Here is a 24,098-nt window from a genome sequence, read left to right as displayed (position 1 = left end):
GCCTTCCCACAGCCACAGACCTTACACAGGTGGGTAGGAATTCAGCACTCACAAACACAAGTGTGTGCATATGTGTGTGTGTGTGTGTGTGTGTGTGTGTGTGTGTGTGTGTGTGTGTGTGTGTGTTCTCCTGTAAACTGTCAAAGTGAGTAAAGTTCCCATACCATCGACTATCATTCAGGATTAAACAGATACTGTACATGAAGGCTGATATTGGCGTAAATATATAAAGCACATTGTTTTCTTTTTGGTGCTATCTACAATATGTGTTTTGTTCCTTTGCACATGTTATTCATGAATTGATTATATATTTTATGTTCACTCAAGTGTCTCATGATGGCATTAATTCAGTTTTGTACCCCACCCTGGCAATTATGTATACAAACAAAAAGCAAGCAACTAAACATTAATATTGTCAGGATGAAAATGGTCAAATTCAAATATGAGCTATGCATATGATTAAGCATTACCTAAAAATAAAAAATACATTTACTAATCATGATGCAGAAAAAAATAAAAAAAACAGCTACAGCAAAATTCCTGCTTAAGCTAACTACCTTAGCAGTAACTGCCATCTCAGCTTTTGGCTCAAGTGGAATTTATGCAGTTTGGTGTAAGAAATCTTTAAATCACATTTTTAAATGTACTAAATAGTAAATCATTTTATTATATTATTTTAATGATAAATATTGGATAACCTATGAACGGTAAATAGTGTAAGTTACAGTTGTTTTTTACAAGTCAACATGAAGAAAAAAGCTAAAAGATTGATTAAGGCAGAGGGCCCTTAAAAAACTATCTTGGAGACAAACAAGTAAGCAAATATGGTGTAAAATTGCCTTCAAAAACCTAAATCCTTTGAACCTTGCACCTAAAGTAAAGAGAACACAGCTCAGTGTGGCACCAAACAAAGCAAGCCCCATTATCGATCACTTTGACTACAGAGTGGCACGTCTCCGATTGTTTTTCAACATCACAACGGATCAATACGAAGGAGTGCTCGGAGACTACAGAAGGGTAAATGATGCCTTCTCTATTTAGAGACTTGGGGAAATTGACATACTGCCAGCTTGGAGGAAGCCTGGGTCGATTGATATTGTCAACCCCTTCAGATCTATCATCCATATGGATGTGTTGCCATGTAGAACCTCACTTATATATCAACATATAAGGTGAAGGTGCCAATGTATTGTGATTTATACGATAAGACATAGATTGTCAAAAACTGTATTGGGAAATGGGTTTAGTATCCAGAAGCATCCATTTCAGAAAAGTCTGAGGCTCATATTGGGGTTGGTACTCAGTGTAAACTTGTATTTTAATAAGATCAGCTTGGGTGACTCCACTATGGCACAATGAGTCCTGCCTGAAATTCCACAGTACATAAAGCATGTCGTCTCCTGAACTCTTATGAGGAACCCAAAACTGGTTCATTATGTTTGCTTGAAAGAAAATACCGTCTTACACACAAATAAGTCTTTTTCAAATAGAGACTGTCTAAACACTTTGTCACTGTTGCGCTCCACTAACGAAGATTCAAGCTTCATCTCTGTTGTAGTCTGGTCTATTAAGATTTCTGTGGGTTTTGGAACTAGTCTGTCTGTCTGTGATGGATCCCTCACTGTATGACTGATAGTCATCGGTTTCAAATGAATAACATAAGCTTTGATGGGACATGATTTAAGTCTGGGGGACAGTCACCAAAAGTTGTGTGTTGACATATTTTTTTCTCATCACACTCCACTTTTGCCGCATTACAAATAAATCTAAATGTAATGTTAAGTATATTTGGACATTTATTCATAATGATGTGGAAAATGCACAGATTGAAGAAAAGACCATCAAATGCATGCAAGAGTAGTGATGTCTGTGTGATGATAGGTAGTCCACCTGTAAAAGCTTGTTTTTTGTGAACAACACTTAGGTGACATAAATAAAACAAGAGAAAGTGATATAACATAAAACAAGAAAGCGTATGAGGGCAATTTAGTAAAGGTTGTTCCATCTACCTGTCCAGGCAGAGTCCATGCAATTCATGTGATGAGCACCGCCATACTCCCTGAAGCAGTGATTTTCCACATTTCTACTGCTGAACCTTTGGCCTGGTGATGGCAGTGGACAGTTCCCTCATCACAGTGTCCTGCTAAAACCATATACATTGTCCAGGAGGAAGTTTATGTGGTGTCATCCATCGCAGACCTTTTTTTTTTTGCTGCTGTTAAACCGGCCAACAATTTACATTGCTTTACATTCAGCTGTACATTTCAGTCATCATCATTAAAAATCTACCTGTCAGGGGAAAATGGGGATTTATTTCTACATCTGTGTTCTTCCAGTCTATCTTCTCCGTTTTGACTTGTTATTTAAAACATGACTTAATTTTGATTATTAACAGTAAACAGTTAATAGGGATTATGTGATTGTGTGTATCTGTTTTGCTATAGAGTCTGTCCATATTTAAATGAATATAATACATGTATTAACTTTTTCTACACCTGAATGTGTGATTTAAAGGTAGATTACACCAAATTGCAAAATACCACTTGAATCAAAAACTGAGAGAGCACTTACTTCCTCTCTGCTAAGGTAGTAGGCTGCAATTTTGTGTTAGCTGTTTTATTCATCATGATTGGATTTAGCTATTTAGTTGCGTGGAATAACCAAATTACCAATATATAATTTTATTAAGATGTATATTTTAGATAACAATAAGGAAAAATCTAAAAGCAAATTTAGTTTTAGTTTTAGGTGAGGTTAGCCATGGCTATTTCACCAACTAGCTAACACTTGACATAGCTGTGTTGCTTCTGCAGCAGGGAGAGCAGTAAATGCAACTGGCAAAATCTCAAGTGAATGAATCTGGGATTTGGACAACCCCACAAACTCTATTTCAAATCAGATGTGATCCAAAAGTTTACAGTGATATCAAATATGGCAGAAAGGACAAATGATGATGCAAAATAAATGTGACTTGTATAACCGATGAAACGCAGTTATACAATGTGGCACCTTATTCTGGATATTTCATTCACTATGTATAGCTTTGAAGCCACTTGAGGGGACATTTTAAGGGAAATATTGGAATCGAATGGGTTCAGTGGTTACCTTGAGCTGACTGGAGCCAGTATTCCTTATCAGTGTGTGTGTGTGTGTGTGTGTGTATCAGCTTTCCACAGAAGACTGTGACAGTGCTGGCTATAGTCTGATTAAGAGAGGACTCAGAGAAAGGCCTAAAAAAGAGAAACTAGTAGAGAACGCAAATAATCTGTTCAAAATATTGAAAACAAAAAGGACTGTTGCACATTTCCGAGGGAATAACCAGCTGTAAACTGTGAGCATCTTCAGTTCGCAGGAATAAAACAGGGCTGTACTAAGATGTTTTCAGTGCAGCAGTACACCTCCAGTATCACAAGGAGGGAGGGATCCTGACATATTATCCGATGTGTCACTGCTGAAAATAAAATCTGTGTCCTTGGGCTTTCTTGGTAAGATTCAGGAAGATATGTGTAGATGTCGAGGACATATGGATTTTGTAACAAAAACTTATGCATCAGCAAATATATCATATGGCTACTTTTTAAATGTTTTTCTTAGCTTAACTGTTTTTTGGTCTTAATGATTTAACAATATTTTCCTGTACTGTAAAAAAAAGTAGTTAACATTTACACACAAACACACAGGGAGAAAGGAACTGGAGAAAGCTTATAGACACCTGTCTGTCCCTGTTGGGCAGGAGTGTAAAGGTTAAATGTGTGTGTCATAGCTGGCTCCAAGGGAGTGTGTGGTCAGGAGGGCTAGCAGACAGCAGGTGGCCACTAGCCCCATCCGCAGCGAACAATTTGGGCAGGAAACAACGTGGAGCTCAGACTTTTCAGTGGATGTAGTGATTTAAAGGGGAAATGAGGGGAAATTACATCCTCAGTCTGCAATCAAAAACTAATATCCCCTCTTCATCGTGTTCCAAATATTCCCCTCCTCTTCTAATGCATTAAATAGCCAACAATTTAACTAACGACTATATTTCGCTAAAATTGCTTTCAAATAATGTGATATGAGTTTCTGCCTCTCTGTCAGCTTGGAGAGGGTGCAATGAGCCTGTTAATTATTTTGCTCTGTTATTTCAGTGTTGCAGGGCTGACGGTGGAAAGGGGCGTATGTTTGATGAACAGGGCGTGGATTTGGCAGAGAGACGGGAAGGGGTTGTTGAGGGTTTCCTATAGAGCCGCTGCCAAAGAGCGACGGGAGCGCACAGAAGGCGCGGAGCGCTGCGGGACATCCATTCACAGCCACCTTTCAGCTGAGCCTCACTGGGACTTCGCTAAAGTTATTGAAAAAATCTACAAGTTTTCTTTGGAGCTTTTGACGAGCTGGAGCATACCGAGAGAGCCAAAGGGCGAGTGGGACAAGCAGAGGAACATGTGGAGCTTTTTGACGCGCGCAGGGCAAGTTTTACTCCACTTGCTGCTGTGTCAGGAGCGCGTTGATTTTTTAAAAGCGTTCTCAGTTTGAGTATCTTATAAAGTGAGTAGTATGAAGTCCTTTGATATGGCATGTTTCCTGCGTTGTGTCCTCATGCTCAGGATTGCGACTCATGGGATGTAGTAAATGGAGATCTGCGTTCAATTTTGGACACCTGAAGGTGCAGTCCAAGCTGTCCGTCTTCTTTACCATGATCCTTCTCTTCACTTACCTCTTCTACTGCCTCAACGGATACTGTGACTCTTTGCCAAGGCCTGTTTATGACCAACAAAGTCATTTCCAAAATAAGTTTTTCTTAAATGATGGACATGAAGCGTCACCGCAGCAGCTCGGCGCATATAACGCGTCTCAGGTCTCGTTTGTCCGCGAACAGCTGTCGGACTTGTCGAAGAGCGAAGCTCCATCTAGCAATATCTCTATAGCCAACAATTTCGGCTGCAAAAAGTTTCCTCAGGCCATCATTATAGGGGTGAAGAAAGGTGGCACCCGGGCTCTGCTGGAGTTTCTGCGCATCCATCCAGACGTGAGAGCCGTCGGATCTGAGCCGCATTTTTTCGACCGCTTCTACGAAAAGGGGCTGGAATGGTACAGGTAAGGAGCTGTTTTACTTGGTGATACAACCATTCGCTAATTATTTGTTTAAAATCACGAGTTTCCCTGCTGTGATGAACGGGAAAATGACCGGAATAGTAATGAACTGTAAGGGTCAAAGTTCAGATCAGAAGACGCTTGATTAGAAGTTGTAGCTGCTTACTGTCCCTTGCCAGAAAAGTCTGGTAATTTAAGTTTAACTCAGAGATTCCTTATTCTTCCCCAAGATCTCTGTAAACGTGTGCAGAAGCCTTTTATCTTTATTAAGCTGGTTCATTCTGGAGGCTAGAAATATACCAGGGGGCATTCATTTAAGATGAATTCATTCAAAAACTGTGATGAGTATATTATAGCCTAGTAGTCTTGATGTGCATTAGTAAAATCAGGGCATGCAGGGCAAGTAGACAGGGGGCCCCACAACAAGTGCCCAAAAAGTCCCCTGTTTTTTCACAGATTCTTGTAGATTACTCTGTCATACAAAATGTGCATGATATATCTTCTTATCTCTGTTATTGTTAGTTGCACATGAAGTGTTTTTAGTGGATCCTGTCTGACCAGTCTGATGGGGTAGATGATGTCCACAAAGGGAAATCTCATTTTGTTTCTTTGGAATCTCTTTGACCTTTAAACTGAAAGTGTGTTTAAATAAACATTAATAAATAGTAAAGTATGAACATTTCAAACTGATAAGTGGGCATTTTGAGAGCCATATGTTCATCAAGGACTTTTGTCTTTTCTTTTTTTCCCCCATTCTGGTACCACAATGGAAAAAAGTGCTTTCATGTGCTGTCCTCAAGAGCCAAATGAACACAATCCCTTATATGTATTTTCTAGTTCCACGAAATATTACCGACTGGGCATGATATACCAAAAACAGAGCTAGTTCAAAAACACTCTCCACTTATTAGCCCACATAAAGCATGCTTTTGTGCAGGCGAACGTCATCTCATGCTTCTGTGATCAGTCCCTCTCCTCTCATCTCATTATTAATATCCCTCACCACCAATAAGAGGCTCTACTGATAGTTTCCAAGGATGGCAGCGTATTCAGACCCCTGCCAATAAATTGCTGTTTATTGAGCTGACACGCTGCTTCCGTAAGTGTCCAGTGTTGGTCCCCTGAGGGCCTCGCTACCAGCCTGATCACACAGGGAGGATGGGTTGTTGTGGATGGTGGCAGTGTGGATGACCCCTCAGTCGTGTAGTCATGTGTTTGCTTGAGGATCAGCCCAAATGGGCTTTTGAAGGTTGACAGCAGTATTTCACAAATAGACCAATTCCATTTTAATTTTTCAGTGAAACCCAGACACATGACGTTGTTTTCAGGATAGCAGCCTGCAGAGACACACATTAACCTTAAGTTTACAATTTAAAAATGAATGTGTGGCCAATAATTAAAATGGAGGATTTAATTTTTTTTGCAACTTAAAGAATGTTTTTAAACAGCTGCCTGATATCTGATAGCACAAAGAAGGAGAGACAGAAGAAAACCATTACAGAGGAAGAACAGGGGGAAAAGGTCTGGGGAGTAAATGATGGTTTGATAAAGAGACAAGTAGAAGAGAGTGGAGAACATGGAGGTGCGTCAGAAAAAATGTGGGGTGAGAGAAGAAGACAGAGAGGCGCAGGGAGAGATCAATACAGCCGGGTAATGATCTGTTCACTGTGATCCTCAGGTGGAACAGCACTAAGTGACATCAGAGATCAAAGCGTGTGTGCGTGCACAAGTGTCGATTTGCTTTCTTAATACTGTAGCATGATTTTCAGTAAGAGGAAGAGGCTGGGGTTTCCCTGCAGGCTGCATCAAAATGTCATGTGTGATGATAAAGTTATGAGTCAGTTTCACTTCTACTAATCTACTTAAAGTTAGCTGACTACATACAAACTGTGTAAAGTCTTCCCACTCTGTGGATATGATAGGGTATAGGGCTGAAACTAATAATAATCTCGAATCAACAATTATTCCTTAATCTGCTGAGGACTTTCTCTACTAATGGTTTGTCTGTAAAATACCCCAAAAAAGAGAAAAATGTATATTATTTCCCAGAATCCATGGGGACATCTTCAGATTCCTTGTTCCTTGTCCAGAACCCAAAGATATTCAGTTTACTATCATACAAAACAAAGAAATGCAGTAATTCTTACATTTGAGAAACTGAAAACAGACAATGAAATGTTTAATTGATTATCAAAATAGCTGCAGATTAATCTTCTGTTGCTCAACTAATCAATAAATTGACTAATTGTTCCTGCTCTAGGTGAGCTGTTCCAGATTTGTTTTGACGGAGAAGTCTTACTTCTTTCTATTTTTTTTTACAAAATGTGTCCTTTAAAAAAAAAAATTTTTGTCCAATTCTTAGCAAATGTAAGGGGATATTTAGGGGAACATAAGGGTAAAAGACGTTATGGTTTCCCCAGCCTCTCTAATATATTCTGCCACACTTTTTTACTCAAGTCCGGGTAGGACCAGACAGTAGATTCAGACTAGCTGAATTCAGAGATGCACAAAATTAACCCTTCTACTTTCTTTTCTTCACCGTCATAATTTATAAGATATCCAAATCTCCTCAATCTCATTAAACTCATCATGTTTTCCATCCACTAGTTTAGATTTACCTAAAGAAATTAATCTAATAAGAGTATGGTTAAAATTCCAGTGGAAACAGCACGCTCTAGGATCTGGTGAATGGTGACAAAGCTGAAGTGAATAGTGTTAAAGGTGAGAAGACCGGCGACCTTTACACGTTCCTTTTACTGCTTTCTGTTGTTGGGAGGATGACCTACCTTGTAATCTCTTAAAACAGACATGGTGTGTTCACCTCTGTTTTATCTCTTCCTCTCCTTTTCTCTCCTGAAGGAATAATAAAACGTGTTTTTGCTCCGTCCTAATCCGCTGACAGCTCGTGTCAACGCTGTGTGAATTGGACCGATGTAATGACAGGTCAGGCATTAACATGGACAGCTCAGGGACAGGCGGATTGTGCTGAGAGGGATTAGCCCCCCAGTCACAGTTAAACAAGGCCTTATGAAGCATTAGTCAACACCACCACCCAGCCACCCACTCAACCTAGCACTGGTCTATGATGAGCGCTCCAGTTATCCTACACCTCAACCTTTAGTGCTACAGGGGAAGCTTATTGTAGTGTACCCAGGGGCTGTGTGCTTCACTGGCTTACAGACGGGCAGTTAGTTTTATTTATTTTATTTTTATTTTTATTTTTATATGATGTAAATGTTTAATGCACGTTCAAGTAATCTCTGGTCCAGTGATTCACACCCATGAGTTGTACCCTGGGGGGTACTTTTGCAGTTCAGAGCTACGTGGAAAGATTGTGGAGAAGCTTATTTAAAAAAAATTAAATTATGATATGATTTAAAAAATATATATCCACATATTGAGTAAGAAAACGCTTGTAGCCTATGTGGTGTTCTAAAGGGCATTTCTGTCGCTTAATTTGGAGGAGTTGTTGGTGTCGCCTGAACACTATGTATTGCGAAGAGTGCATGAAAACAAGCCAGCAAAGAAGTCTAAACAGCTAGCTAAAAGTTATGAATAAAGGGTTAAAATAGCTAGCTAAAAGTAATGGATAAATGGTTACAATCGTTAGCCAAAAGTAGTATATGAGCTTATAAATAGTTAGCTGGAGCAATGGATAAATGGTTAAAATAGCTAGCTGGAGTCGATGAAGTAGTAACGTTAGCCTAGCCTACTTGATTATGTGATGGGGCTGTGGGGGTAGGTTAGATTAAAAAAAAGTACGACTGCTCTAGTCTCTTTCTCTCCTTTCCTTTGTCTCTCACACATCACTGCACACATAGTTCTGAAAATATATATATGAAGTGTAATAATGTATTAAGGATCTCAACATTGACCTGTCTTTATGTTCCTCAGTGGCTTCTGAATAATCAGTAGACAAATACATCCCTATGACTTCCCTCTTTCATTTCTCCCTTCCTTTCCCGCCCTCCTGCCTATTCCATACTTCCAGGTATCAGATAAAAAAATATTATTCATTTAGTGTAATTACATGTTAAGGACCCAGTGATTTAAATATATCAATTTACAGAACCGTTGAATGTGAAGCCAACATAATCATCTGAAACTGGGCTGGAAATTATCACTTAAACATTTATTCTCTGACAGAGCTCTTCATTTCAAAGTGCTGTCTGTGTCTTTGAGCTCGGAGAGAACCTTGGCCCCTGTCTTCAGCTGGTAACCAAGTAAAACACATGAACATCCTTAAAGGAAGCATTTGGCAAATTGTTTCAGAAAAAATGCTTATATGTGGAAAAGCCTTGGCTTTGCCATCTACTGGAAACGATTCTGTGGTTTGGTGGTGGAGAATGAGGGTTCAGACAGCCATAGTGTGCAAGTGAGCGAGTGTGATCATGTGTGTGAACTCAGATTCGTTCACACTGCTTCAGCTCCACCTGAAGTCTATCCACTCCCCCAGTTCTTCTCAGCGTATCTCCATCTTTTTTTGACCCCATAAATATCCAGGCGATATAAATGTCATTTCCTGGTATCGATCACCTAAAATAGGTTCTTTCTATTGATCTCTCTCACTCTGCCTTTATCACGCTGTTGCAGCAGAAATGAATTAACTTCTGAATATTCAATCTTGTTGACAAGGAGCTGTTACTCCCTTCCACCGCTGACATTTATACCCCATAGTCTGAGTGTTGCTGGAGCGGATTTATTGGCTCGTTCAGGTCACTCACACTACATAATGTAAAGCCACTGGATGAGTCCTCGCTCCTGTTAGAATTGAGTTGATTTCTTTTCTCTTGGTTTCTAAATCTCTTTCCTTATCGACTAACTTCTTTGTTTCATGTTGTATAATTCAGCTGGATGCGCTGCCTAGACAGGAATGTCCAGGTTTTATTTCCTGTTAGACTCTTCCACCAAGCACAGGGGATTCTCCAGTTGAATTCCTCTATGCTCACATTCTTGGAAGCTGCATGCTCCAGAGAGTGTTTTTCAGAAAGGGGTTTGGGCAAAGAGAGGCTTTCAGGGAAGAATTTGGAAAAATAAGAAATGTATAGATTTGCTGGAAGAAAGAAGGCTTTGTGCAGAAGCAGAAGACAGGGTCCAATGCTTTGCGAGTATTTGAAGCTGCATTAGCGTAGGAAGGAAAAAATAGGTTGCTCATGTTCTATGAACATGAGCAACACTATCTGACATGTCTGTCATATCTAATAAACATAATGTGACACGTGCTGCTATTTACATGTGATGGGCTTTTTGTCAGAATTAATACACTATGTAAATTAAGCTGAGAAAACTATAAGGTGATAATCAAACATGACTTGATAAATTGGTGCGGGATAGGTATGGATTTTTACTCGATGAAAAAAAGGTCTGATCCAGCTCAGTCATCAATATTTTGACAGCTTGTCATTGGTCGACCCTTCCCCTCCCAGCATGCAGCGTGTCTCATCCAATCAGAAATAATAAAATCAGATGATTGCACGGCGAGAAGATCATTGGGGAAATACTTCACTCACAGTTACAGAGTGCAGAAAGATAAAGTTTGCGTCGTTCATCACTGTGATTGATTTTTAATTTCTCGTGGGTTTTAATTTCTGACTGTCAGACTGAGAATGTACATTTTAAGTAAAGGACTCAAGACATGCTGTTACTTTTCTTCAGCCGTAAACTCATCAAAGTCTGCCTTTCCTTGTTAAACAGACAGAGATCAGATGATTGATGAACAGCCATGATGGATCACAACAAAAAACTAATCTTTCTGCTTCCTCCTCCTTTTCTTCTCTTCATGTCAGTCATTTGACTTTATTTTCGCTCATTATCCTTTAAATCTTCTCTCTCTGCTTTTAGTCGTCAGCCTTTTTTAATTGAATGGTCATACAGGAAATGAGTTACTCATAAGAAACGAAAGGAATTGAAAAAGGAATAGAAACATCAGGTTTTGTAAGATGGTGGAAATTAGCTAAGTACATTTACTGGAGTGCTGTACAGTTTTGAGGTACTAGTACACTTTCTACTTTTTTACCCTAATAACTTCATTTGACTCCAATACCATAGTTACTAGTCACTTGCAATAGCAATGATCAGATAATAAAGCATGATGGCATATATGTACACATAGTATTTAAAGGGTGGGTTCATATTTTGTCAAGTCATGTCTTAAAACAGTACTCACATGCCCATGTTTACATCAAAATGCTTCTTGGCCACTGTAATAATTTCTCCCATCAATACTGGACTTTAAGGGACCTTTTCAGGACCTCCATTGAACTTATGAATGCTTTTTTAATATAATAATAAAGCATGTCTTCACAGGCAGCATGAACAAGAGCAACAAGTACAGCAACCAAAAACTGTTTGATTGTACATATGGGCATGTGAGTACTGTTTTAAGATAGACTTTTAAAAAATGTGAGTGTCTCTTAGCTAGTTATTAGTGATGCATGAATACACTACCTTTTGAAAAACTTCAAAATCCAGAATGTCTAGTATTTGTATAGTGTACTAACGCTACTCTTACAAATCTATACAAATAAAGGATAACTAAGAACATCTGATATTGTAATCTTGTAATCTTAATTTAAGATAAAAACTGCAATAAAGTAACTTTGCTTTTAAATTGATTAGTTTTTGGTCTATACAATTTCTGAAAACAGTGGGAAAAAATGTCTGTTACAATTTGTCTAAGACGAGGTTTTTGCAGTCAAAAAATCCCAAAGACATCCAGCATACAATGGTATAAAACACAGAACACTCCTCACAACTCAGAAGCTGGAAGGAAGTTTGGTATTTTTCTAGATAAAATTACGTAGATAAATAATAATAATATTTAAATATATGAATAATAATGGCAGTAGTGTGTAATGGAAATCAGTTTATCAACTAATAAATTAATTGTTTCAACTCTCTATAACACCAATATATTCAAGACGATCATTTTGGGGAGTGTTGTCTAAAGGCTCTATTTGTCCCACTGTTTTACACTGAAAAAAGTGTCTCACTCACAAACTCACTTTCTCCATTTATGTCAATTACATAAGTATTTTGGTCAGGAAAAGAGACCCATCAGAAGTAGATACATAAATGCATAGTTTCAGCTGTTTGATGGACAGAACACACACCGAAACCCATACTGTTAACTGTCACAGGTCTGTCTAGAGAGGAAGGTAATAATTGACTCTGTGTGTGTGTGTGTGTGTGTGTGTGTGGCTGACCGGTGTTTATCTCTGTTTAATGTCTGACTATGTGAGTGGGGGGTTGTGGGGTCATGAGAACCTGCAGCCACCTCGAGAATCCCAGAGAGAAACGCACCTTTCTTTGTCTGCTATTAAACCTTCCTGGAAACCTCCCATTGGTTTGACTTAACCAACTTAGAAGTATTGGTTAATTGCCTGTGCTGGTTTTGAGAGGAAATGAGATTAATTATGCCTGAAAGTCTGGCACCGAGAGCTAGAGCTGAATTTGAGGACAAGCAAAACATCAAACAAGAAGCTGTGATGGGAGGAAATCTGGAAACCAACACCAGCTCCCGCTTCATGTCCATCCAAACACGACTGTGTCCTGTGTGTTTGATGTGTGTGTAAGTGTAGCCGAGGCCCGCTGAGTCCACTCTGATGGAGCCTGATAGATGGCACTAATAGCAGACCGCTGAATGGACTGTTTCCAGTTGTAAAAGCCCTGCCTCTGCCAGCAGTGATTTCCGTTTCTTCAGCTTAAGACACTTCTAACAATGAGCTGAGAAACCACAAGGAGTGGCAGGCTGAAACTGCTCGGAAGTGGGTTTTTAGGATAGGACAGTATCGAGTGTTCTTATTGGTCGGGACCTGGGGAGTTGCCAGACGAGCAAAAGCCCATACTGAGTCAATTAGCCTGTATCTATCTATCTATCTATCTATCTATCTATCTATCTATCTATCTATCTATCTATCTATCTATCTATCTATCTATCTCTTAGTAATGTAATGTTGAGGTGATAAGTGATTATATTAGTGCGTATCACAAAATATGGTAAGTTCCTCAATGTAATATAATATAATTTAACATTTATGAGTAAATACTTGCAATGTATTTTGGCTATGGACTATTGCACCATATTTCTAATCTAATTTCTAATCTAATTCTAATTTATCTAAATATATGAAAAATAGGTGATGCTCAATCAGTATAATAGCTGATATTTATGATTAAGTAAGGTTCTGATTAATACATGAATATTTACTCAATTCTTTTTGTGATCCATGATGTCATTTGTCCAACCAGCAGAGCAAAATCCAAAGATATTCAGTTCAATATGATAGACTAGACTTAAGATAATCATTGAATATTCACATTTGTCAATAGATAATGTTAATTTTTTGGCATTTCTTCTTAAAATGACATAAACAATTAATTGAGTATTACTAAAGTTTCCGATCAATTTTCTGTCAATGAAACAATTGAGTAACTGACTAATTGCTGCAGCTTCAATGTAATAATTCCGTGGTAAATTGAAGAAAGGAGGAATTTTAAATTTGAACTGCCAGTTAAGTCCACATACGTTCCTTACTCATCACACCAGGCTAACAGCCCAATTATGTAACTGTGGCAAGGACATCATGATATCACAGAGGTCAGGATCTACCGGATCTATTCGTCTGTCCCTCCCTCCCTCCATCCTGTGTTCCTGAAATCGGATGAAGGCAGGGAGGGGCCCCTCGAGGCCCCTGGCAGCTTCGGAGATAAAGCCACACAAGTAGTGCACGGTGGGCCCGGCAGGAACACGACTGCAGATTTTCCCATTTGATAAGTCAGGGGGGGTGGGAGTAATCAGTGGCAACTTGCACACACACACTCACTCACACACACTCACACACACACACACACACACACACACACACACACACACACAAACACACACATTAACTCACACTCATATGGACACATACAGCACACACACATAACAGGCTTTGCCTTATTTCCATGTGCTGTCATTACAGATTGTTACACTATCAGAGAGATAAAATCACTGCATCCCTTCTTCCTGTTCTTTATTTTCACAAATTTTTCTTACTGTGGTCATTGTTAAGAATTAAGCATTATGGTGACACGTTTGGTTGTAGGTGCTCATTATCATGATATTTTTGCACTTTACTTCCCAGAGATAACTTGTTGCTTGTGTGTCCAGCCTGTCACGTCCTCATTTTTAATTTTTTATAGTTTTATATATTTTTTTTATTTTGCTGTTAATTTACAAAAACAGTTTAGAACATCTTTCAGAATATTGACACAATAGTTTGACAGTTTTTGGGAAATAAGCATATTCGCTTAAATGAGAATAGCAGAGATACCACTGTCACATCTGTATGGTAAATATAAGGCTACAGCCAGCAGCCAGTTAGCGTAGCACAAAGATTTCCCCTGTATCATACAACTCGCCAAGAAAGCATATGTCCCACAATGTAAACCTATTCCCTTAAGACGAATCGTTATTTTTCAACTTTTCAGAGAGGATTCAAACCGTTGCGAGCTAATGCTCAACGTTCAAAAGGTGTAGAATTAGTGGCTTTGCTGAAATTCACACACACACACACACACACACACACACACATTTATCTTCCTCTGTCATTAGGGCTGCCCTGATTCCTCAGAGGAAACTCTGACTGACCACCTCTCACTCACTCACCGCTCTCTCTCAGGTCCTGTCTCTATTAACTGTTACGCCTCTATTTTTCCCCTCAGCTAGACACATTCTTCAGCTCTTTCCTACCGACCTACCCCAGTGATGCAAAGCTCCTCGGTAAAAATACTCCTCACCACCCTGGTGCGTCAGCCAAACGGTAACCTTCGGAGTGTGTTATCGTCTGCCACACACACATACGATGAAGTAAGATGCAGTAACATGAGGTGCAAGCAATGTGGGTTTACATAAAACAGAAAATTGCATAAGGGGCTGGTGGATGAAATCTTCTGCTAATATTCAGTGTAGAACAGGATATCTGTAGGTCGCTCAATCTTTTCATTCCTAAAACTTAAAATCATCCGCTGTATCTATCTAAAATTTTTTCTTTACAGAAAAAACCTCTGAAACTGCATTTAGACACATAAACTCTTTAGTGAAAACCAGAGGCAATTACTTATCATTTATCACTTTAGGGCTTCAAATCTCCTTTTGGCAGCCTGACAACAAGAAATTTGACTATCTGAAAAATTAAGAAAATGTCCAAGACCAAGTCCAAGTTCTCAACATCATCCAACTAATGTAATGGCCCTACTCCAACAGACACAAAGAGAAGTACTACTTTACCTTCCCTTTGATTGAGTTACTTACAGTCCCGGCTGACTTCTAATCAGCCCACAGAAGCTCCTCAGGCCTGTATTTGCCGTCAGTAATGACAAACCTCAGCGTCCACGCAGCAGCTTTCACAGTCCCTCTGTAGTGGTCAAAAATGTCGATGTGTTTTAAAATTTCCTTCACACGTGTCAAATGTATTCATAACAGTCTCAGTTTGAAGGATACAGTGGAGGCCAAGTGGAGGCTTTGAAGTCGAAAGAGGGAGATGGGTCCTCAGTTAGAAAAGTGGAAAAAATAGAGGAGGTGAGTGAAGGAGAAATGGAGCGAGAGGAAGGAAAAGAGGGGAAAACATCACATGTACGAGAGAGAAATCTGCACATGATGACATGTTGCATTACATGATCCCCTGTGATCCCTGGTGGTCTCGGCCTCTGAATCACAACCATCTGCCTCTGACCTTCAGGGTGGAAGAGTCCATTTCCGCACAGTGCAGGCTGGAGGGGATTAAGAGGGTCCGGGCCCTGGGCCCAGCAGAGCCTAAATGGATCACAGCGTTCAGAGCTCTGAACCCCGGACCAGAGGGAAACTTTCTAACCCAGAAACACTTCCCTCATCTCCGCCATACACACACGCACACATACACACATACTGAGGACTTCATTGCTCCCAGATGTGGATCCATCCTGTGGAAGGCATGTTCAGATGGTTAGCGTGTGTGCGTTGTGTTTACATGTGTGAGTGTATGTCACAGTAGAAAGCACAGAAAGAGAGAGAGATGGGTGGTGTACAAACAGAAATGAAAATGGCTGGAGTGTGTGCTTCCCACTGGAAAAGCGATAATAGCCACTGTGCTTACAGTACTTGCAGGTGCCCTTTTCACTTTAAGATATACACATTTGATAAACACTTTAGCAGGTGAACCCCTTCATTGGGGGCAGCAATCTTCTCCACAAAGTCAGAGAGCAGTAACTACAGGAAGAGTGAAGCTCCAAAAGTTTTGGCAGGTTGTAATGCATTTTACCACATTGTATTTTGCCATAACATACAGATAACCTAAAAATGCAGATACTGAACTATGCCTTTGCAGAGTTGTCAAGGAAAATGAGGGGAAAATGCAGTTGCTACAAGTGTTCTTTAAGCTTTTTTTTGTTTAAGACAATAAACTAACAACTATTATTTATACTTAATAACTCATCTGCTCTCTGCCTCTCAGTCTACAATTTGTAATATAAAATGTTTGATATAATCTACATGCAATGTAAAGTTAGCTTAAAGGCGGCACTTCAGTAATTAAGTGTTGCACTTTCACATAGTTGGGCCATTTGCAAGAGACTGATTTTAAAAAGGTCAAAATTTATGCAGCTGGGGACGAGATATCTTGACTGTTATTCCCTGTTATGAGTCCTACATTTCCCATAATGCATCTCCAAGCTGAAGACGAGATAACACTGATGTCACCAGGGTCATTTTCCTTCAAAATGTAGAAATCTTTCTCACTCGACAACTGGATTTAATGACTGTTCATCTACAGTTAACAGCTATAGTAGTAGGCAAAGAAAGTAAATATACTATACTTTCAGCTAAGGTTAGTCTCACTGATCGCTTTCTTTAACTTGATATAGCTGTCTCTCTGTGGCAGAGATTGCAGAAAGTAGTCGTTGAACCCAGTTTACCAAGACAGAGTGCAGTTTGGCTTGTTTGGCAGTCTGGAGTGCGGTTTGGCTTATATTTTATTGTATCTGCATTTTGTAGTTACTGCAAATTCTACATAATGTTTTCATGGAAATGTTAAATTTCTATGGCATAATCATTTTTTATGTAGTAAAAATGTCAGATTCTCGGGTTAACTCAATTTTGACCAAATATGTACTTACCTCAATTTGGCTTGTGGGGCAGAAATGGAAAATTCTATTTAAATAATTGTCTATTTGTCTACTACCTCCGTATGCAGTAGCCCCTGCTCATCTCCTGTTGCTTTTGTTGAGAGCCTGATGCAGATCCTTTAAAGAAGCTCATTCGTGTGTCCTCATATTTGAGTCATAAACAGTAGTCTATTAGCCTGCAGTCCTTTAAACAGGCCCTAATAAAGCTCAGCCCACCCACACACAGCACAGTTAAATGTGAGCATGTGAGAGTGCCTGGACATATTTGTATGCAAAGATAAACGCACATCTGCGTATTTTCAAAGCCAACCGCATTCCTGCTCCAGATGCTAACGTTAAAGGTGTGATGAAAACAAACATCAGTTCACTAGGTTTTCCTAAAATCTCTTTTTGGAAACCACACAGAGGCCAGCGGTCAGTGGCGTCGCAAACAGCAACTGGTATCAGATTTTTAAAAAAAGAACAAACACTGTGTTTTTATCTTCATGAGCGAAAAAGAGATTAGACGCTTCTGAACAGTGACTCCAGGTTAATGAGAGGATTTTGTGCCCTCTTTAAGTTGCAGCTGTTTTTCTTCTCTCCATCTTTGCTTCTACCTCTCATTCCCTCTTTCCATTTAGTCTTGCCCACTCTTTTTCTGCGCTCTTCTTCTCCTATCCCTTCCCTGTACACCTCCTCCCTGTACTCCACCATCGTGTGGCCTCCTTCTGGGCTTTTTGTTGTAGCCAGGCAGTTCTGTGATTACAGGCTGGTGGTTCAAAATGTAAACATGTTGTCAATGAAAGCCCCACTCAGCTTCAAATGGAACACCATGGCTTCCATTAGACTGATGTGTGCTAGAGACACAATCACAAGACACCAAATGGCGCAAACACACTGGCACCTCAGCTGTTTTTGTTTTCAGATCTGGTTGTAGGCTTTGGATCTCGATGCCTGCAACCACAGAAAAATACAAAAATACTAAAAATGTCTTGCATGTTATCCTGCATTTTGCATATCTGGGCCCATATTGGATAAAAAAGATGTTGATAATGCTAGTCACAACACCTATACTTTGTAGTAGTAAATTGTTCCACAATCTAAAAAATCAACAGTAACAAACAAGCTTTAGCCACTGTTTTGCACCAATTGTTGAAAGTCATACTCATGTAAAAGCAGACTCCACTGACAGCTATATTAAGGGACTTTTTTTCGTGCATGTTCTCTTGGGGGGAGAGTCAGCTTGTGAAATGTAGGAAACAGAGGTACAGAAGGCAGGTGAAGGAAAGGTAGTTGAACCAGAACAGCATGCAATTACCACAAAAGCACATCACAGATTGATGACACATGAGAGTAACAGTGGGGTGGAATTTCCCCTCAAAGCCAGAGTTGTTAAACTGTCCTTGGATCCAAATGAGAAGTTTAGCTTCTTTTTTCTGAAATACAGATTCATAAAAACTATATTGCCCCTCATGTCATGTGGTGGACAGAAATAAGCCTGCGACCCACAGTCTCAGAAACTTGGCTTCTGAGTGATAGGTTGTAGCTTACGCTTTGGCCTGGAATGCTCATTGTAATACATCCCAATGTTGAGACTAGCCATAGAAACAGTATTGTTTTTGTAAACATTTCCCCCTTCGGTATTTGCTGTATATTTCTCAATTTTGTTTAGCCCCGGCCCTGTAATAAACTCAAGGGTTTCTTATGAATACCACGAGTTGTGTGTTTGGTGTTACCCTCTTAGTTCCATGCCAGCGGACATGCCAGACTTGGAGCTGACTGTGTGTGTTGGATGAGAGAGAGAGGAACGGAGTTGGCTCCATCACCACACACCAGAGCTCAGAGCCCCATAAGCCCTTCACTTACAGACCAACCACGAAGACTCTGACCCAACCATCACCACATGCCTGCAGAGGAGGGATGGGGGAAGCATGAAAATTAGCTGAGGGATCTTTCACAGTTGCAACACTGGCATTCCTCACTGCTTATATTTCTATAACACAAACTGAGCCTGAGATTTGAATTTACTCTTTTAACTCAACAAAAGGGGCAGTATTTTTTTTTTTTTTTTTTAAAGAGAGGAAAATTTGCAGGATTTTTTTTTTATACACCGGAGGTTATTAGATTCCATTTTAGCGTTACAGTAGCATTTGATTTCAATAAAGGACACGAGACAAATAGGTTTTCCTTTCCCTCCCATTTCCCTCATTTTATATACAATCTGCTTTGGCACATTAAATGGACTCTCAGTCAAACGCGGGCTTTGGTCAGGGTTTGTTGAACTTTTTGAGGTACTACTAAGTCTTCTCAGCCTCTGAGTCATTTAAGTAGGGGTAAAGATCAAGAGGAAGAGGGCCGCCCAGTTTTCTGAAAGCCAAAGTGTGCCTAGAATACCTCAACCACTGATGATAATAACAATCAGAGGGCCAAAGGCAATAACCAGGATTGAATGCAAACACATGCTACCATAAGACAATGCTCGATTAACCTGTTTGTTACAGGATATTTTTGGACTTATGCCTTTTTTTTCTGTACCCATAATTTATAAAACTACAGTAGCCAAAATATTCAATACATTAAAGGATCATTTTACTGTATTATAACTTATTTTTGTAATTATGGCCATCATTGCTATCTGTAATGATAACATTGTATGGATTAAGTTAATTAATGAGATGTGGGAACGTGGCAGTACTGCTGTAACAAAATCTGATAGGGAAAGAAACAAGTGGTAAGACAATCACACAGGTTGTAAATAAGCCAAATGACCACCAGAAAATCTAAACCACTTTATTTGGAGGTTAAAAAAAATTCTTCTAAGTTTTGCCAACACAGAGACTTGTTTAAACGTTGCCTGATTGTACTACCTACTACTTACTTATGTTGGAATGTTCCCGAGTTCCCAGATGTCAGCAATGGACCTTCGTCACTTAAGACATATTGACATTTAGCTGCATTGGTAACGGGGTCCTGGCTGGCTGTCATGAGACACTTGAAAAGAACTGAGCTATCGTTACAGTTAGAAACACATGTGTTTCTCGTTCTGTAAGTCAAAATGACTGCTGTGAAAAAGGCATATTGACTTAGGGAGTATAATGTATTTTATTACAAATTCTATGAGAACTACGAAAATAAGACAGAGTTGTAATAAACCAGAATCATTCTTTAACACTCTACTCTCACTTAATCTGGTCTGTTGTGTAGTTAAATAGGTAACTGCTGCTACTAACTGCTGTTTTCCCATCTGTTTGATTACATTATTAAGTAATGTGTACAGTAATTTTTTTTAGGAATTAGTAGTGTAATTGAACATTTGGTAATTACACAGTCACTAATCATGGTAATGCTCTATTAACTTGGTGCAGGGGCTGGAGGTGTAGCAACACAGTTAGCCTCTACCAAAAGAGAAGAAATGTTTCTCCTGGTAATTTCAAATATGTTCTTAGTTGGTGGGTGTGTCAAACCCACAACTTTTCACTGTGAGGGCTGAAAAGCTGTGTGCAGTCATTGGCACTAACATTAAGCTAGCTGTTGATGGTCAATAAATATATAAAAAAGATGCTGGCTGCTTGTTGAAGAGAAATGTGTCTTTGTTTGTTTCTGCTAAAGTCAGAATATGTGATGGGTGTTGAAGGTACGACAGAGCTGGGCCAAGAAATGAAAGTAACGAATAATGTAGCTAACTTTAATTACTTTTGTTGTTGTGTAGTGTTACTTTTTCAGTTAGTAAAATGTAATGCGTAATTGAGTCCATTTTTCAAGTAACTGGCCCAATACTGACATGTGAAAATGATTATCTTACAGTGCACACAAAAGGGGAAAACAAGGAATTCAATTGAAAAAATATACAAGCACTGACAATAGCTTTTCCAGCCCTGCTTTAAGACTACAAATACCAGTGGTATGACAGTAATGTGGCTATTAATTTAGTTCTTTGGGACGTTCTCCCAGGTTCAAGAAGCAAGAGCAAAGGGAGAGTCCAGGCTCTCATGAGCCTGTTGAGGAGGAAGCAGAGGAAATTACTTTTCTGAGGTTAATATAGCTTGGTGGTTTTCCTACAGTTTTGCTACAGTAGCCGCTCACAGACTCCCTCACAGTCTGTGCTGACATGGTCACTCCATCAGTGCCAGCAGCTAATCTTATGTTTATCTCCCTCTAATCACAGATTGAGCTCACTAATTACAAAGCAAAATCAGAAAGCCTTCAAGGCAATTAAGGCCCCATCAAAGGAATGTGAGGATTATGAGAAAATCAAGGGAATGTATACATTTTTGTAATACAGATGTTATTTTTATAATATAAAGCATACAGTATGATGGCATTTTCACAAGTATATGCTCATGGAGAACAGTTTTATTAAAGGTGTCTCTCTCTCTCTGTCTTTCTTTTTCTCTTTCATGCAGGAACCTGATGCCTCGTACTCTGGAGGGTCAGATTACCATGGAGAAGACTCCCAGTTACTTTATCACCAAAGAAGCCCCTCGCCGTGTCTTCTCCATGAGCCGCCACACCAAGCTAATCGTGGTGGTGCGTGACCCTGTGACCAGGGCTGTTTCTGATTACACTCAGACTCTTACCAAGTCTCCCGGGCTCCCATCCTTCCAGAACCTGGCCTTCCGCAATGCTACCACAGGCCTCATCGATACATCTTGGAGTGCTGTGCGCATAGGCATCTATGCCAAGCACTTAGAGAGCTGGTTGCGATTCTTCCCGCTCTCACGCCTCCTCTTTGTCAGCGGGGAACGCCTTGTGACGGACCCAGCAGGCGAGATGGGCCGGGTCCAGGACTTCCTGGGAATCAAACGTGTGGTGACAGACAAGCACTTCTACTTCAACCAGACTAAAGGTTTCCCCTGCCTAAAGAAGCCTGAGGGAAGCAGCAGGCCACGGTGCCTGGGGAAGTCAAAGGGCAGGCCCCATCCCCAGATCCCCTCTGAGGTCCTGCTTAGGCTCAGAGACTTCTACAGACCCTTCAATCTCAAGTTTTACCAAATGACCGGCCACAATTTTGGCTGGGACTGAGCAAATACTCATCAAAGCTCTTAATAACTGTTAGTAGCATTCTTGTTCAGCCAACTACCAAAACCAGACAGGGATACCTTGAAGACATTGTGTGTTACCAAAGCTTTTACAGTACAAAATATGCCTTTCCTTTATTTCCCAAGATATGAAAACTGTCTGTGAAAACTCCTGCCGTCCTACAGATTTACAACAGTCATCCTAACAAGGTTTGCGAGAACTTCAATTCCTTGAGCCAATTTAGCAATCAATGTTACACAAAAGCTTGGGAGAAACGCTGGTTGTGGCTCAAACTGCTGCAGTGTGACAGGCGCAAGCCACATTGAAGCATACTGCTTATTTGCTTTAAATTGGAACTTCTAGCACTTGGCACCCTGAGTGCCAGAAGTATGCTAAGCTCTCTTTGCTGTCCAAAACAGTTAACTGCACAACCTCTATATTGAAAATAACCCCAGAAAGATGCCAACACTGCAAAGAGATGTGCTGAAGTAAAACCAAATGGCAAAAGAGCAATATGCCTTGACAGCCGGGCAAAGCTACAATAAACCAAATGACATATTGGAGTTTTGTGACACAGGAGATCTGCTAAAGAAATGCCACTGACAGCGAGGAAAGAAGCAAAGGGTTTAAAATTGTGCATAATGGTGCAATCAAAATATGTGTACATGTATGTTGTTGAGACATAAATTAATAATTCAGGATTACTTAAATCCCATCAGCATTGTTTATTTCACCTCTGGGTAAACAATCTGACACGTTTACAGTGGATGTACTTTTAACTTTATAAAAGATGTAGCTAACACAGGTACCTGGTACTGGTGCAAAAAATTTACCAGAAATGTTAAACACACAGTCCACTATGTGCTGTAGATTTGCTGTTATTTATGCCGCTAATACAATGCTTGTATAAAATGTTCTTTACAGACAAACACCTGTATTTGTGATTGTTTTGTACTTCATTTAATCAACACTCACTCTACAAACTGTACTTACATGCAACTGTATATTTCTAATTTATAAGATGACAAACTATTGTTATTATTGAAACTTTTGTATTTGCAATTCTGCTGGAAATTCTAACTAAAGCCTTTATTGTAAAACATGTTTTGGGCTCATTTATGCATTTCTGAGAACCATTCAGTTCATCCTTTTTGTATTTATTCCAAACAAGCCAATGTTGCTGCTGCCAGGAATATTACATCTGTGTAGCAGATGATTTTTTTCTTGGAAGACACCTATCAGACACTGGATGGTTAGAAAAGCAAATACAATTAATCACTCTTCTGTGATTTTAAGGGATGACTTAGTAGAAAAGGTGACATTTATTTATAGTATGAAAAGGCTGTGGATTGTTACTTTAATCTTTACTTAGCCTACTTGTAAAATCAAGTGTTAAACTTACAAACATGATGAGTAAATAACTTTTTTAAATGGGCTCAGTCTCGGATTTTAATGAATAAAGAAAAATTGTTCACATCAACAGTTGAAACTAGAGCCATGAGCCAGTTAGCTTAATGTAGCATAAACACCAGAAACAGGGGGCTCTGTTTGTAGGTAATTAAAAATTACCAGCACCTAAATGTCAGTTTTGTCAATGTTTTAAAAAACATTTCTCCCTGTTTCTGACTTTAACTTCAACTTTAACTGTAATTCCACTGAGCTACAATTAGCCAATTAAATCCATTGTCATGTCTGTAAGGGAAATATAAGGCTAACTGCTAGTCTGGCTCTGTCTAAACATAACAAAATGAGACTACCAGGACCTCTAAAGCTCACTAATTAACAAGTTAAATCTTGTTTGTTTAAGATAACATCTTCTAGCTGTGTATTTTCACTGAACAGACAAATATGAGAGTGGTTTTGAGCTTCTCATGCTACTACGGCAAGAA

The 24,098-nt window shown here is 39.5% G+C and overlaps 1 protein-coding gene across 1 annotated transcript; it reads left to right on the top strand.

Annotated features, from left to right (window-relative positions):
- Nucleotides 1-4,235: 4,235 nt before the first annotated feature.
- si:dkey-121b10.7 (heparan sulfate glucosamine 3-O-sulfotransferase 6) lies at nucleotides 4,236-23,309 on the top strand. Its single transcript, XM_038736688.1, has 2 exons — nucleotides 4,236-5,070; nucleotides 21,594-23,309. Exons 1-2 carry the CDS (start codon nucleotides 4,592-4,594, stop codon nucleotides 22,210-22,212), a joined length of 1,098 nt encoding a protein of 365 aa, XP_038592616.1. The 5' UTR covers nucleotides 4,236-4,591; the 3' UTR covers nucleotides 22,213-23,309.
- Nucleotides 23,310-24,098: the final 789 nt, after the last annotated feature.

This window comes from Micropterus salmoides, unplaced genomic scaffold (genome assembly GCF_014851395.1).
Source record: "Micropterus salmoides isolate LMB-PRFRI ecotype aquatic unplaced genomic scaffold, ASM1485139v1 Ms_hic_scaffold_21, whole genome shotgun sequence".
NCBI classification, from domain to species: domain Eukaryota; kingdom Metazoa; phylum Chordata; class Actinopteri; order Centrarchiformes; family Centrarchidae; genus Micropterus; species Micropterus salmoides.
This window is presented reverse-complemented; position numbering and strand designations above follow the sequence as displayed.